Here is a 16,528-nt window from a genome sequence, read left to right on the forward strand (position 1 = left end):
ACACGCACAAACTGCGAGTTGCAGAGAATTCAACTTTAGAGAAGGGAAACTGTACCTTCCACAGTGCTACGGAAATAAGCGTAGCGGTGGCGTCGTGAACTAAAGTATGTGACCACAGGTGGCGCTGTACAACAGGAAACGGAAACGGGGTTTTGCACAGTATGGTCGCTTTACCTACTGGGTTCTGGCTGCTGCGCATCGATCGTGCTCCCGCCAGTTAGGTTGCTGTGTGGCAAACGTAGCGCCTACATATGTATGTAGGCGCTACGTTTGCCACACAGCAACCAAACTGGCGGGAGCACGATCAAGGCGCAGCAGAATATATGTAGCGCTGAGTCATATCGAGTTAAGGCACACTCTGAACTGACTTTTAAGGGCATCCCGAGCGGTTTTTCGTTTATTACGCCGCCGTTACCCCGAGTTGTGCCGCCGCGCTCCAGCTGTTGCATTTCGTGTAGGGCTACTGACAGAGTGCGGTTTCCAGGTGGCACGATGGCCTCGACTGGAATAAATGCACACACCAAAGATTGAGTAAGCTTGAAAATATTTTATTTGCATTTTACAAGAACAACAAAAAGCACACGTCTACGGATCCACACAAACGCGGTTACATAGTCAAGAACATAGTCAAGAAATGGCTCATTAATAAGGGTAGCACAAACGCACAAGAAAGAAGACCTAAGCTACAAAACGTGCAGTCGGCTGCTAAACATAATAATTTCCCTGTCACCGCGTGTCACTTTTATACAGCACCTTTAGAGCACTACCGGGCCGGGTAATTTGGCGAAAAGAACGCAACAGCTTACGGCCGTCAGCTGCCTCTTCCTTACGGGTGTCATAATTATCCTAATCTCCGCATCAATGTCGTACAAGTCCGCATACAGGTATCTGTATCTGAACCATATGTGCCAGCTTAATACATGTGTAGTGAAAGTATGATAACCACTGCGTCTTATCAAACGTATTTGTTTTGCAAATGCGCATTACAGCTGACGGAACGACATACTGTAAGTGAAGCACAAGAGAACAAGGACAAAAGGAGGATGCAACACTTGAAGAAGTGAAGAATTAGTAGGCGTACAGCAAACAAGCGATGACGGAGAACACACAATGATGCATCGGGTGTTCTGTGACATCGGTTTGCGTACTTACGGTGTTATGGAGATCAACTGCATAAAAACGTACCTTCAAGCGTATTCCGTCAACCTCCGCCGCATTCATTATGATAATCAACGCCTAAACAAAATGAGGCACTATTTTTTGCCAAGAGTAGACCTCTTTACAGCAAGTCTGTGTAATGACTCGCAGACGAAACCAGCATGCTTTCGAAAATGTTTTACCGCCGTAGTATTCGAACGCCAACGGCCAGGAAACACATCGATACCAATAGGCTGTCGGCTGTCGGTGGTTAATCAAGTACAAAAACCTTGACGCTATGACTAAAAAGCAGCTTCAACAATAAAATTAAAAAAAATCAATTGCCTATTTGCCTGAGGTAAAAAAACATCCTTAGATACCTCGATTGTTCATGTCAATGGTTTGTGTAAATCAAAAAATTCAGCATGTTCAGCGCCCCTAGCAGAGAAAGCACAAATTAAAGTATTCGGCCAAATTACAGTAGCTCCACTTACGCGCTTACGCTGAAACGCGCCTCGATTGATTTTTCGCCCTCTGTGGCCATTTGTTGAACTTGAGAGTGTGCGGGGCCTATTCAACCTCCATGTGAAGTTACGGGATGCCGAACGGTCTACGCCATTGGCCAAAAAGCAGCTGCAGCGGTGAATGCGACGCTCTGACTACATCTGTGTTGGCTCGATACCGCCGTCTGTCGGGCGTCGTTTTAGTCACCGACGGCAGCGAAGGGTGTTGATGCGGGTGATGGCGTATGCAACGTTACCACTCTCCCGGTGGGGTGGCGGGAGATTTGAAATTCGGAAAAGGTATTCGGACCCTTCGGATGCAATTTTCTCGTAAATTAAGTCTTTTCATCGCACGAAACAAGGGTCGCGAAGTTTCTGGAATGGCATTTAAGCAGTGCACGTCGACTTAGTAATTGCATTTAGTTTCTATTTATGTTTACGAAAGATTTATTGGGAAGTTTCGATTGAGTACTAACGTGCCTTGTCCAGAATTTACAGTATGAAAATTCATTACACCCTTTGATCTTCCGCTCTTCCCAAATAATGTATGCCCTCCATTTATTATATTGAAACTGTGTTAACTTTTGTGAATTTATGTTTGCGCAACACCACCTGCCCAGAGCCCTGGTATCATCGGACACTGGCAGCATCGTTGAATAAATATTTAAAGATAGTAGTCATTTATCTTATGTACACGTTCATTCGTTAACAATGCACAATATATTTTGCTGTGAGGAACACTGTATCAAGCTGATACGGGCGTGCCTTTCATGTCCTGAAAGTATCGGGAACCCATCGTTCAAGGGAAGAGCACGGAAGACAGGTTACAATTTTCGTTTTGCGACATTGTGAACCCCAAGGAAAACAATCACTTGTATCGCTAGCATGTCCCGCATTCAGCGACGCCAGAAAAAAAAACGCCAACAGTTTTCTTTCTTTTTTATTGCAATAGCAATGATATTGACGCACCAGGTAATTTTTTGCCGTCAGCACTGCAGAAAGGTTGAGTAAAAAATTCAAGCGTGATAATGTCCTATCGCGCCCTGCGCGCCGTATGCCATGGGTGTCAGAGAAAGAGTCCCAGGGTGAGCAAAGACGATTCGTGTGTGTGTCGGGGCAAGGGGATGGGGGAAGAGCCCAGCGTGCGTTTTCTCTAGCCCGGCCATGGCTGTGCAAGGCAATGTGCGCTACTGAGCGCATGTGCGGTCCGCGCGCCCAATGTCGGAGCTAACCTGCGGCGGGTGCTAAGAGTCGAGTCTAGATAGCCGATCGATCCGTGCGCACTGTGTTTCCACTGACCCGTAGTATCATTATCATCATCATCATCATCAGCCTGGTTACGCCCACTGCAGGGCAACGGCCTCTCCCATACTTCTCCAACTACCTCGGCCATGTACTAATTGTGACCATGTTGTCCCTGCAAACTTCTTAATCTCATCCGCCCACCTAACTTTCTGCCGCCCCCAGCTACGATTCCCTTCCCTTGGAATCCAGTCCGTAACCCTCAATGACCACCAGTTATCTTCCCTCCTCATTACATGTCCTGCCTATGCCCCCATTTCTTTTTCTTGACTTCAACTAAGATGTCATTAACTCGCGTTTGTTCCCTCTCCCAATCTGCTCTTTTCTTATCCCTTAACGTTATATCTATCATTCTTCTTTCCATAGCTCGTTGCGTCGTCCTCAATTTAAGTAGAGCCCTTTTCGTAAGCCTCCAGGTTTCTCCCCCGTACGTGAGTACTGGTAAGATACAGCTGTTCTACAGTTTTCTCTTGAGGGATAATGACAACCTGCTGTTCATGATCTGAGAATGCCTGCCAAACGCACTCCAGCCCATTCTTAATCTTTTGATTATTTTAGTCTCATGAGCCCAATCCGCAGTCACTAGCTATACTAAATAGATGTATCCCATTAGCATTTTCAGTGCCTCGCTACCTATCGTAAACTGCTGTTCTCTTCCGAGGCTGTTAAACATTACTTTAGTTTTCTGCAGATACATCTTTAGACCCACCCTCCTGCTTTGCCTTACAAGGTCAGTGAGCATGCATTGCAGTTGGTACCCTGAGTTACTAAGCAAGGAAATATCGCCAGCGAATCACAAGTTACTAAGGTATTATCCATTAACACTTATCCCCAATTCTTCCCAATCCAGGTCTCTCAATACTTCCTGTAAACACTTTGTGAATAGCATTGGAGAGATCGTATCTCCCTGCCTGACACCTTTCATTATCGGGATTTCGTTGCTTTCTTTATAGAGGACTATGGTGGCTGTGGAGCTGCTATAGATATCTTTAAATATTTTATATACGGCTCGTCTACACCCTGATTCCGTAGTGCCTCCCTGACTGCTAAGGTTTCGAATGAATCAAACGCTTTCTCGTAATCAATGAAAGCTATATATGCCGGTTGGTTATATTCCGCACATTTCTCTATTGCCTGATTGATACAGTGAATATGGTATATTGTTGAGTAGCCTTTACGGAATCCTGCCTGGCTCTTTGGTTGACGGAAGTCTAAGGTGTTCCTGAATCTATTTGCAATTATCTTAGTAAATACTTTGTAGGCAACGCACAGTAAGCTGTTCGATCGGTCTATAATTTTTCAAGTTGGCGTCCCCTTTCTTGTGGATTAGGATTATGTTAGCGTTCTTCCAAGATTCCGGTACGCTCAAAATCATGAGGCATTGCGTATACAGGGTGGCCAGTTTTTCTAGAACAATCTGCCCACCATCCTTAAACAAACCTGCTGTTACCTGATCCTCCCTAGCTGCCTTCCCCTTTGCATAGCTCCTAAGGCTTTCTTTACTTCTTGCGCTGTTACTTTTGGGATTTCAAATTCCTCTAGACTATTCTCTCTTCCCTTACCGTCGTTCTCTTCCCTTACCGTCGTGGGTGCCACTGGTACTGTATAAATCTATATAGAACTCCTAAGCCACTTGAACGGTCTCATCCATATTAGTTATCATATTGCCGGCTTTGTCTCTTTAGCATACATCTGATTCTTGCCTATTCCTAGTTTCTTCTTCACTGCTTTTATGCTTCCTCCGTTCCTGAGAGCATGCTCAATTCTATCCGTACTATACTTCCTTAGGTCAGCTGTCTTACGCTTGTTGATCAACTTGGAAAGTTCTGCCACTTCTATTATAGCTGTATGGTTAGAGGCTTTCATACATTGACGCTTCTTGATCAGATCTTTCGTCTCCTGCGATAGCTTACTGGCATCCTGTCTAACGGAGTTACTACCTACTTCTATCGCACATCCCTAATGATGCCCATAAGATTGTCGTTCATATCTTCAACACTAAGGTCCTCTTCCTGAGTTAAGGCCGAATTCCTGTCGTGTAGCTTGATCCGGAATTCCTCTATTTTCCCTCTTACCGCTAACTCTATAATCGGCTTCTTATGTACCAGTTTCTTCCATTTCCCTCCTCAAGTCTAGGCTGCACTAGACTTGAGGAGGGAATAACATATTATATTATGTTTTCTGCTTTTCCCTACTGAATCGTGAACTAAATAATTCTTTTTTTTTCCAACTCGGTTGCGCTTGTGTTTGTAGGTTGTAAACAGATACGGTTTATAGATGTCCTGTATTCTATGTATTTTCTATGTACTGCCCCATTACTCAATACCTCACTTTGAGGCCTGTAAGGTATATTTAAATAAATAAATAAATAAATAAATAAATAAATAAATAAATAAATAAATAAATAAATAATGCGAGCTCTTACAATCCTATGGTCACTGCAGCGCACCTTGCCTAGCACGTCCACATCTTGTATAAGGCAAGGTTTAGCGCTGAGTATGAGGTCTATTTCCTTTCTAGTCTCGCCATTCGGGCCCCTCCACGTCGATTTTCGGCTATGCCGCTTGCGGAAGAAGGTATTCATTATCCGCATATTATTTTGTTCTGAAAACTCTACTAACTCTTTCCTGCTATTCCTGGAGCCTATGGCATATTCCCCCACTGACTTGTCTCCAGCATGCTTCTTGCCTACCCTGGCATTGAAGTCGCCCATAAGTATAATCTATTTTGTTTTGAGTTTACCCATCACCGATTCCACGTATTCATAGAAGCTTTCGACTTCCTGGTCATGATGTCTGGATGTAGGGGCGTAGACCTGTACGACCTTCAATTTGTACCTCTTAAGTTTCACAACAAGGCCTGACGCCCGCCCGTTAATACTATAGAATCCCTGTATGTTACCAGCTATATCCTTATTAATCAGGAATCCGACTACTAGTTCGCATCTCTCCACTAAGCCCCGGTAGCACAGGACGTGCCCGCTTTTCAGCACTGTATATGCTTCTTTGATCCTCCTAGCTTCACTGAGCCCTATTATATCCCATTTACTGCCCTCTAATTCTTCCAATAGCACTGCTAGACTCGCCTCACTAGATAATGTTCTAGCGTTAAACGTTGCCACGTTCAGATTCCAATGGCGGCCTCTCGGAACCACGGATTCTTAGCACCCTCTGCAGCGTCGCAGGTCTGACCGCCGCCGTGGTCAGTTGCTTCGCATCTGCTGGGGACTTAGGGCCGGGGTTTGATTGTTGTTTTCATATAGGAGGTTGCGTCCAAGTACGGCACCAGGGTGGCAAATCCTGCTCTGGTGATGGAGTGTGTTACCGGTTCTGGTCACCAGGATCAGGCCACACTCCTGGCCTGTTTATGTAAATATATTTTTAATCCGGTGGAAAATTGCGCGGCACCGGCATTCGAACCACGGTCCTCTTGCACGTGAGGCGGATGTTCTACCTCTACGCCACCGCTGCGCCTATAGACCCTTTGTATGGAAGACCCATACTATGGAAGTTGGATAATCTGAAGTTTCAGATACGGCAGCGCGAAAAATGTTTGCTCCCCGAGGTCGGTACTCTTCATTTTGCCAGCGTCTGAGAGCCATTGCTTGTGGTTATCGAGGGATCTCTGTCAGTGTTGGCCTCAGCCCACGTGATACAATGCCTGGTAGTTTAATTAAGCGAGAACGTTACCACCACTAACATGAAAGAGAAACTGCGAACCTTACTTTGCTGAGTTGTCTGACGCATTCTTATCGCGCATTTCGGGCGAAAGGCCGACGTTCCTTAAATGAGGAGCCGCTTTCATTTCCTTTCCTTTATTTCCTATTGAAAGTAACGGTGTCATTGTTTGTTGACAGGAATGTTGAATCGCTATGCGTTCTGTTTTCACCGTGATGGATCTCTTGCCCATGACATACAGCACCAACCCTTCCTTAATAAATAAATGTCCTATTTAGTACTATCTGCAGTAGCCGAATACCCATACATCCCACTTATTTTGGTTAAAACGGGGGCGTAATTTATCGAAACGTAGTACCGAACTATCTCAAGCACATACCCAAACTGTAACCCAAAGGCACATACGATAACCATTACCATAATCGAAAGGTACATACCAAATTCGTGCAAAATATAGGCGGCAAATACCGAGCAGTTTAGCCTTAAACTGCTATTTACACCGGTCTCAGTCATCGACGCAACATATTTAACCTCGTAAACCTGAGCATTTGAAAAAACACGAACAGCCTCACAAATCATCGCGTCCGCTAAGGCCAAGTATATGGGGGCTAGACTTATTGGGAATAGAATTTGTGTACTTCGGTTCTTGGAAACCAGCAGCAATAACATAATTACTGGAAAAGAATGTCGGTGTTATGGCTGTTATCACAACTTTTTTCACAGTTATTTCTGCGTGTTGTACCTTGTATGATTCTCGCCATTTCTGGTGAAAGGCGTTCAACGATGAACTCACAGTTCCAATTATTTACACCTTGTAGGCTCTCATGCAACATAAAAGAGCACACCCAAACTTATACTGTCAAGAAACCGTAACCACCAAGCAAACATGTCCTGCACAAAAGTGTTCCATAGAACTAAGTGTTGGACGGGTAATCTGATTGTTGCCTATTAGCACATTATAATCAAATCCTCACATGGCAAGTAACGCTTCTTGAAATAATTTAGGTGTTTTATCTCGTAATGCACCTTGCACAGTTAACAGCCAGGACAAATGTTCAATGACAGGAGATACGAGAAAAAGGAGACACAGCGCAATGCAGTGCCGCATCGGCTCGTAGAAATATAAACATAAATTGAGGGATTTTACGCTCAAATCTCAATAATGATCATAAGGCACTACGTACTGAGGGACTCCGAATTATGTCTGACTATCTGAGCTTCTTTAAGGTGAACCTAAATTTAAGAAGACGGGTATTTTTGCACTCTGATCGGCCCCACCGAAATGCGGCTGCCTCGACCACAATCACACATACGCCCTCGAGCTCTGCAGCGAAGCGCCAGAGCCACTAGGCTACCGCACCGGGTTGTAGGTACATCAAACTACAGTTCTGCACAGTCTATACGTGTACGGACCTTAAACTCTCACTACGTTAGCACGTTCGGCCGTTTATCTTCGGATAAGTTAATTGCATTCTATGTTGTTCGGTACGTCTTATGCTGGTGGTCAGTTGCAATCAGCGTATTACAAGACGAGCGAAAACCGCAACTGGTACAATTTCTCGCGATGCTTAACGCGTATGGGGCGTTCCCTGTCATGTTACCCACCACTGTTCACCTTGCGGCCCTACTCTGTCCCAGGTGCTGCTGCGTGGCCTCGGACCCATGTTGGCCTCGTGCTGCGGGCTGCTATTCGTGGTGACCAGCGTGCCTGACCGTTTCGGCTTCTCCTACCTGCAGTACACGGACCCGACTGTGTTGCTCACGCTGCTCTACACGTACGCGCTGCACGTGCTGACGTTTGTGACGCTCATCACCACCTTCTTCACGTCGGAGACGCCGGTCGTGCTGGCCACCTGCTTCGCGGTGCTCATCTCCTTCCTGCCGTACCTGCTCTTCGTCGAGATGACGTTTCCTTTTCGCCTCCTCTGCTGCATGCTGCCTAACACGGCGCTTCAACTCGCCATGGACATCATCGTCACCTTCGAACGAGACAGTAAGATGGCTCCCACAGGTTGTTCTAGAGTATTCTCCACACACTTCCGTCGCGTCAAAGAGGTGTTACGGGTGATATCGTGCGGTACCGCATGGCGGCACTGTGTGAACGGGAGCGTTCTCGCATTCTACACGCGTGACAACTAACGTTTTGAGACGCTGCCGCTGAGACGCTCAGGCTATGATTGAAGACGCAAAAGCTGTTACTTGAGAAAGGATGCAATCAGAGGCGGTCGCAGACGCTGCAAGGGGTTCGCAAATGGTTCTTGCGAAAGCGGCGCTCGAACTAAGAGCGGCTCTCGCGTGCGGCTAAGACACGGTGGTAAAGGCAGAGCCACACATAATACACTGCACAATATTGCGTAACAGATAATCACCTTCCAAAGAATGTTCACTGCGTTATTGGATGGGAACCGGGGTTGGCTCTTCCTAAATGTTTGTGAATGCGTTAGCATAGGGAGTGTCAAAGTGAACAAAGTGTATGTGAAATTCGGGAAGCCGGCCATGTAATAGCCCTGTCCCTGTCTTAGAATCTATCTTAGAATCTATCTTAGAACCTACCTTAGAAGAGCGTGTGCGTGTGTGTGTGGAAGAGGGTTACCTATGGGTATGCATATATATGTGGTCACGAGACTGCGAGCAATTTGTCAAAGATAACGTTGGTCACTGTGTGGAAGAGGAGGACGATTGTAAAGATTGTCTTTGCGTCATCTTGGCTGTGTTGTAGCTCGTTGTAGCGAGTGCGTAAATATATTTTCCAGTGGCATTTTTTGGAGGTGCTGCGTACTACTCAAGAGGGAAATCCGCCGCGGCGGTGTCCAGGCAAGTTCCATCATGCCAGCAGGTGGGGATACTGCGTCAGACACAACCGGCACAGCAACCGGTGGTCTGGATCCAACCGGAACCGACGGCCTCGACGCCGCTGACTTACTTGGGAATTACGAGCGCGTACAGTGACCCTACAGTGAAGCTCGCCAATGTCGCTTTCTACCTCAGCGGTTCATATCGAGTTTCGTTTGACACTCACGAAGCAGAGCTGACCACCTGAGATTTATGTAAGCAGAAGCTTGGTGACCCATCTGGCAAACCAATTGGTCGCCAGCATGCCGGTTCGAAAGATCTCTGTTGTAGCGCTCAATCTCCCATGGAGCTGTGTGACACGTCATCACCCTTTGCCACCGTGTTGATACCAGCAAGGCTGAATTGGACTAAGTAAGCCTCATCCTGAAGCATATTGCTGATATGCTGATTGCACATTGCTGATTGCAGATATGTTATTCCGCCTGGTCCAAATAAAGCGACGTTTCGCCGATATCGTGATTCGGCCGAGAACGCAAGAGGACAGGCTCATCTGCTTTTATTGTCATGACATTCGACATATTTCCATTTACTGCCGATATCACCCACCTTCCTCCCCTCGCTCATTTTCTTTTTTACATTCATCAGCATGAAAATCGGCCTCGGCAGTCTTCCGCTCCCAAGAGCTCACCGTTCCGAGACGCTCCAGCACCAACCCGTCACTGCAGCTGTTAACCTTCCCCTCACGATCGTCGTTCCCGGTCAGCTGTGCACTGCTGCTATAACATCGCCGCACCCTTCTGGACACTCTTCCCAGGAAAACCGAACACTGCAGTTGCCAGAAGTGACGCTGCATAGGACCCCAGACCTGCGAATCCTCTTTTAATCTTGCCGGCATTCCACAACCTCCTCGCCCTAGAACTGAATAACCCTGCCCACTGTAACGAGCGTGAGTAACGACACGCACACCGAGGCGAGTGCTGAACAAAGACTGACTTTATTGCAACGCACGCCGACGACTTGAGAACGCGCAACAGCCTCTTGGGAGCTCAGGGTTGCTGGCTGGGCAATGCGCTTCCGCTAGGCTGGGCTACGTTACACCTCCCTCACTCCCACGTGAGGGTCCAGGTTCTTGCTCGAAGTTCTCATCGTAAGTTAGACGCACTCGCGGGTTCCTTGCCCGCACAGGGAGGCGCATGGGAGTTGCTGCGTCGTGCAGGCCAGAGGCTGGTGGAGGTTCTGGGGTGCCTGCAGGGCTTGTTTCTTGGCCGCTGCCATTAGCTTTCTGAGGATGGTGGGGGCTGCCCGCTGTGTCCCTAGGCGAGTGGAACGGCTCTGCCGTCCGCAGGATGTGCTGCCGATTTCGACGCAGTAGGCTCCCGTCTTCGGTTTCCATCAAATATGATCGTGGTGTGACCTGCCGCGTTACTTTGGCTCTGCTAGTCCAACCCTGATCTTCTAAAAGGCGGGCCGTGTCTCCTGTCCTGAGTGGCGGTAGTTCCGGCCTAGGCCGGTGCCTTTGTGTCTGCTTCTTCACCTCGGTTGCCTGAGGGGTGGAGAAGTCTGGAAGACGGCCTCGAAGTTGTCTTCCCATCAGCAGCTGCGCAGGGCTCCTTCCATCCTCTAGTGGCGATGACCTGTAGTTTAGAAGTCCAAGCCACAGAGGCTCATTAGCATGCTTTGTTTTCTTCAGGAGTCTTTTGAACACTTGTACTCCTTTCTCGGCTAGCCCATTCGCCATTGGAAACCTCGGACTCGAAACCACGTGTCGAAAGTCGCATAGCTTGGCAAACTCTAGCAACTCTCTCGAGGAGAACTGCGGTCCCCCATCCGTGCACACTTCTAAAGGTATCCCATGCCTGGCAAACCACATTTCCAGTTTCTGGATGACTTGGAGGCTCGTTGTTTGAGTCAGCTGTTCTACTTCTGGGTAGTTTGAGTGAGCGTCATAGCCCACTAAGTAGTGCACTCCCGCATGCTCACACAGGTCCAACCCTATTCTTGAACACGGCGACAAAGGGACAGGCTACATTAGCACTGGCTCTGATGGCTGCCGATACGCGTAGCGACAGCAGGTCTCACATTTTGACTTTTTTTCCTCAAAGTCCTTTTGCATAGCCGGCCAATACATTAGGGCTCTAGCTCTCGCCTTTGCCATGTTCACCCCGAGGTGCCCCTCGTGCACGCGGTCCAGCATTTCTTTCCGTAGCTTCTTAGGTATTATTACTTTAGCGCCTCTCATAAGAATACCATTCACAACCGACAACTCTGCTGCCACCGGCGATAACTGCCCTTGAATGGCCTCACGATTCTCGAGAGCGGTCATCACTCGCCTGAGGTCTTCATCTTCAGCCGTCGCTGCCTGCAGCCTCTTTACCATGGCGTCACTGACGAGGGTTGAAAGTACGTTCACAGCATGTATGGCTACATCTTCATATTCCTCTGCCCGAGTTGAGTCTGGTGGGATCCGCAGACGCGACAGCTCATCCGCCAGTAGGAGCTGCTTTCCAGGCACGAACTGCAGGGTGAAGTCGAACTGCATCAGACGCAAGAAAAAACGCTGAACACGAGGGGGCATTTCATTCAGTCCCATTTTCGCAATAGCTAGAAGGGGCTGATGGTCTGTTTCTATGGTGACATGAGACCCCACGATGAATTCTCTGAAGCGTTCGCAGCCGAATGTTATTCATAGTGCCTCCTTCTCAATTTGAGAATACCGGGTTTCCGCTTGCGTTAAAACACGCGAGGCATACGCCACCGGTCTCCAACCCCCCTCATGTAGCTGGAGGAGAGCAGCACCCAAGGCAAAATTGGACGCATCGGTTGACACTTTAGTGGGCCTCTGAGTGTCGAAAATGGCCAACAAGGGGGCAGAGGATAGCATGCCGCACAAGTTTTTCCATTCCTTGTCATGCGCCTCTGTCCACTCGAATTCACTGTCCTTCCTCACGAGGGAGCGTAGCATGTGTGTTTTTTCAGACAGACAAAGCAAAAACTTTCCGAAATAGTTGACTGCGCCTAGGAGTCTTTGCACCTCCTGTTTGCACGTGGGTGAGGGCATGCTGGCTACGCATCGCACCAGATCCGGATCGGGCCGTATTCCTTCTTTAGAGAGGACATCACCTAGGAACTTGATCTTGTCAGCGGCCACTACACACTTCTCTGGGTTAAGGGTAAAGCCTGCAGTCTCAATTGCTCTGAGCGCCGCCTTCAGTCGGCCGTCGTGCTCCTCCCTGGTTGCTCCCCATACTAAGATGTCATCTATGTAGACTCGCACCCCCGAGAGGTTGTCCAGGGCATCACTCATGGCTTTCTTAAAAACCTCTGGCGCTGAACTCAGCCCAAATGGAAGCGTCAGGAACCGGTACCTGCCAAACGGCGTGCTAAACGTGCAAATGCAGGGCGTATAGTCATCTAGAGGTATCTGGTAGAAGCCTCTATTAGCGTCCAGTTTGCTAAAATACCCGGCCCCGGCCAGCTCTGCCTCAATGTCCTCTCTTCGGGGCAGCTCGTAGTGCTCCCTTCGGATACCCTCATTCACACGCCGCGGGTCCATGCACACTCTTAATCTCCCATGTTTCTTAGTTACGATGACAAGCGGGCTTACCCAATCAGTTGGGTCCTGCATCCGAGTTATAATGCCCTCCGCCTCCATGCGGTCCAACTCCTGGCGCAGGGGCTCCTTCAGTGCGTGTGGCACCCTCCTCGATGGTAGCGCTATAGGTCGCGCATCGTCTTTCAGGCTGATCCTGTATTTCGCCTCGTATATCCTAGGCCACGGAATAGAGCGGGAAACTCTTCAATAATCCGCTGCTTGTCCATTCCTTCCTCTTGTGACACTGACCGGACTCGTGCTATAAAGCCGAATTTCTCACATGCCTCAAGGCCGAGTAATGCCTGTTTGCCCTTCTTCATCACATAGAAAACCAGCTGTTCGCATTTATCGCCCACTTGAAGAGGCAGCACCGTTGTACCAACATGCTGTATAGCATTGCCTCCATAGCCTGAAAGAACAGTCGGGCTGGGGCGCAACGGTGGCTTTCGCTTGAGTCTCCGGTATAAAGATAACGGCAACAAATTCGCCTGGGCTCCCGTGTCGACCTTCATGTGTCAACTTTAACCGAGACGATCCAATCGTTCGAGCTGGCGACGCCGGCTATATGCACGTCGAATATTTCAAAATCATCTTCCGACTTTTCTTCAGGGCACTCAACTTCTTGAACGCTTCTCTTCGCTCGGCAGCACGCTGCGAAGTGGTTCAGTTTTCGGCACACCACGCACCTCTTTCCCCATGCCGGACATTTTCGCGGCGGGTGACAGCTGCCGCAAAAGTTGCACCGCCGCAAAGTCTTGCTCCGAGCCGGCCCGTCTAACTTTCCTTCCACTGCGCCGATCACCTGTGCCGTCTCTGCCAGCTCCCATACTCGCGCCTGGCTCGTGGCTGCCTCCGCCGCTTTGCAGAAATCAATGGCCTTCTCGAGTGTCAAGTCCTTCTCGCGCAGCAGCCTGTTGCGCAACTTTTTGTCCCGAGTTCCACAGACTAACTGGTCACGCACCATGGAGTTTTTGAGATCGCCAAAACTACACGACTGCGCCTTGAGCTGCACGTCCCGCAAGAACTGTTCAAATGGCTCACCTTCATTCTGTAGTCGCATGCGGAAGACGTATCGCTCAAATGTTTCATTCTGTTGTGGTGCACAGTACTCTTCGAACTTGCGCACTAGCACATCGTAGTCCTCCGCTTGGGCAGACGTAAGTCGAAAAGTGTTGAAGACATCAATGGCCTCCTGGCCGGCCACATGTAAAAAAATGGCAGCCTTCTCCGCGCTGGTACGTTCCTTTCCCGTCGCTACGAAATATAGCTCGATGCGTTGCCTGAACTTCTTCCAATTGGCTGCCGCGTTCTCAGCGAGCACCAGCGGAGCAGGAGGCGGTAGGGCTTCCATGCACAGGCTTGAAATTCGAGCTTGCTATGCAACGGTCGCTTGCGCGGGAACGGCTACCCCGCTTCTGACACCATGTAACGAGCGTGAGTAACGACACGCACACCGAGGCGAGTGCTGAACAAAGACTGACTTTATTGCAACGCACGCCGACGACTCGAGAACGCGCAACAGCCTCTTGGGAGCTCAGGGTTGCCGGCTGGGCAATGCACTCCCGCTAGGCTGGGCTACGTTACACCCACCACTGCCCTTATCGACACCAGTGCGCATATTTCTACCATGAGCTCTGATCTCCGTGAGCGTTTAAACAAAGTCATAACGCCTCCGAAATCCTGCATTGTGCGTGTTGCTGACGGAGGAACTCCGGCCGTGGCCGGAATGTGCAGCACAATTGTGAGTGTCACTGGCCGCCATACTTACGATTTGTTTCATGTTATTCTCCACGGCCTTGATGACGTATTCCTTCGACTTGATTTCTTGTCTGACCACTCCGCTGTGACTGACTGCTCGGCCGATGTCGTCGAACCTTACTTGCCCGCTACCCCAGGCGTTCGCAACACAGTTCAGAGCCAGTTTTCTTGTGTCGAGTTTGTTTGCCGCCCCAAGCACTGAACTGTACTGTCGACATACCCTACCCAAGTGTACCGTATCGTAATTATGTGGTTACTCTGTCTCCCAGTGTCCTTTTCTCACACAGCGTTTTCTTTCCCCGCATCGTTATGAATGTTGCGACTAACAAGACTTGCCTGCCTCTCCTGAACTTCTGACTCTGCCTCCAAGTTCTTCTCCAATTCATAGCTTTAGCCACTTTGTCGCCATCAGATGAGTATCAGGTTTGATCAATGTCACCTCATTCTTCTTAAGATTTCCTATGACGCGCCCACTGTTCCGTCGGTACACAATGATATCACAAAGATTATCGGCCCGGAACTTCTGCCGTCACAAGTGGACGACCTCCGTCATTTACTAATGACATTCGCCGATATTTCTGACTATGACAACCGTCCCTTACTTCAAACATCTCTTGTCAAACATCGGATACATACTGGCGATGCGTTTACAATTCACCAGCAGCCTTATCGCGCGTCAAAATCTGACAGCAATGTTAGTCAACAAGAGCTTGACAAGATGCTTAAAAATAAAGCATTGTTCAGCCGTCGCTGAGTACGCGGGCTTCCCCTGTTGTTTTAGTTCGAAAGGAGGACAACAGTTGGCTATCCTGCGTTGATTATCGGCACCTCACTGAGATAGCCAAAAAAGATGTCTATCCAGTTCCACACATTGATGACATCCTATATTACTTCACGGCGCGACCTACTTTTATCCAGCAACCTGCACTCTAATTGCTGGCATGTCACGTCGACAACAGGGACCGGGAAAAGACCCCTTTTCTTGCACCTGATCACCTCTATCAGTTCAGAGTTATGCCGTTTGGCTTGAGCAATGTCCAGGCCGCGGTCGTGATAATGCTGGGCACGGTATGATATAGCTTTAAATTGCATATCTGCCTGAATTACTTGTACAACTTCATCGTGTTCTATCCGACATTTCCGACGGAACCTACATGTCGTTCATCCATCCTATCAGTATTTCGCGCGGTAGGGCTGCAACCTAATTCTTCAAACTACTGCTTAGATCGCCGGCAAATAACCATTCTCGTGCAGTTCATCTGGCGTCCGTTCCGATGCCGCCAAGGTTCGTGCTGTCATCGAGCTTCCTATACCAACCTGTGCGAAGGACGTTCGAAGCTTTGTCGGATTGTGCTCGGATTTCCGCCGATTTGTTACAAATTTTAGTCATAGCCCGTTCACTAACTGATCTTATCAGGAAAGGAATACATACACGAAGGAAAACATACGGGAAATGACTTTCCCCTATGTTGTTGGTTCTATGTTTGTTGGCTTCTTATGATATGATTATTAAAAATTGGGCCCCTCGGTTCCCTTTCTTTTCCTTCATTACATAACGAGAGTCACATCCGACAACATTAGTGCTCTCATGTAGAATGGGTTGGTTTATTGACCAGTTGCCTTCACCCAAAAAGATGACGTACTCGTGACGCCTACGGCAGAAAGGATCTGCCGCCGAGGATCCGCTGCCACATCCACCGCCAAGGTTTGTGAGTGTTGGCACTGGCTAACACTCCCAGGGGGTTAGTTTTATTAGTAAAACACAA

General features: G+C 48.5%; 1 protein-coding gene across 1 annotated transcript in view; it reads left to right on the forward strand.

Annotated features, from left to right (window-relative positions):
* Positions 1-16,528, forward strand: part of LOC142583704 (phospholipid-transporting ATPase ABCA3-like) — a 63,941-nt gene that overhangs the window by 10,641 nt on the left and 36,772 nt on the right. The window contains exon 3 of the mRNA XM_075694190.1: positions 8,258-8,612. Within this exon, the coding sequence (XP_075550305.1) occupies positions 8,258-8,612 (355 nt within the window). The remainder of the gene's footprint in view (positions 1-8,257; positions 8,613-16,528) is intronic.

The sequence above is a fragment of the Dermacentor variabilis genome, chromosome 5, assembly GCF_050947875.1.
Source record: "Dermacentor variabilis isolate Ectoservices chromosome 5, ASM5094787v1, whole genome shotgun sequence".
NCBI classification, from domain to species: Eukaryota; Metazoa; Arthropoda; class Arachnida; order Ixodida; family Ixodidae; genus Dermacentor; species Dermacentor variabilis.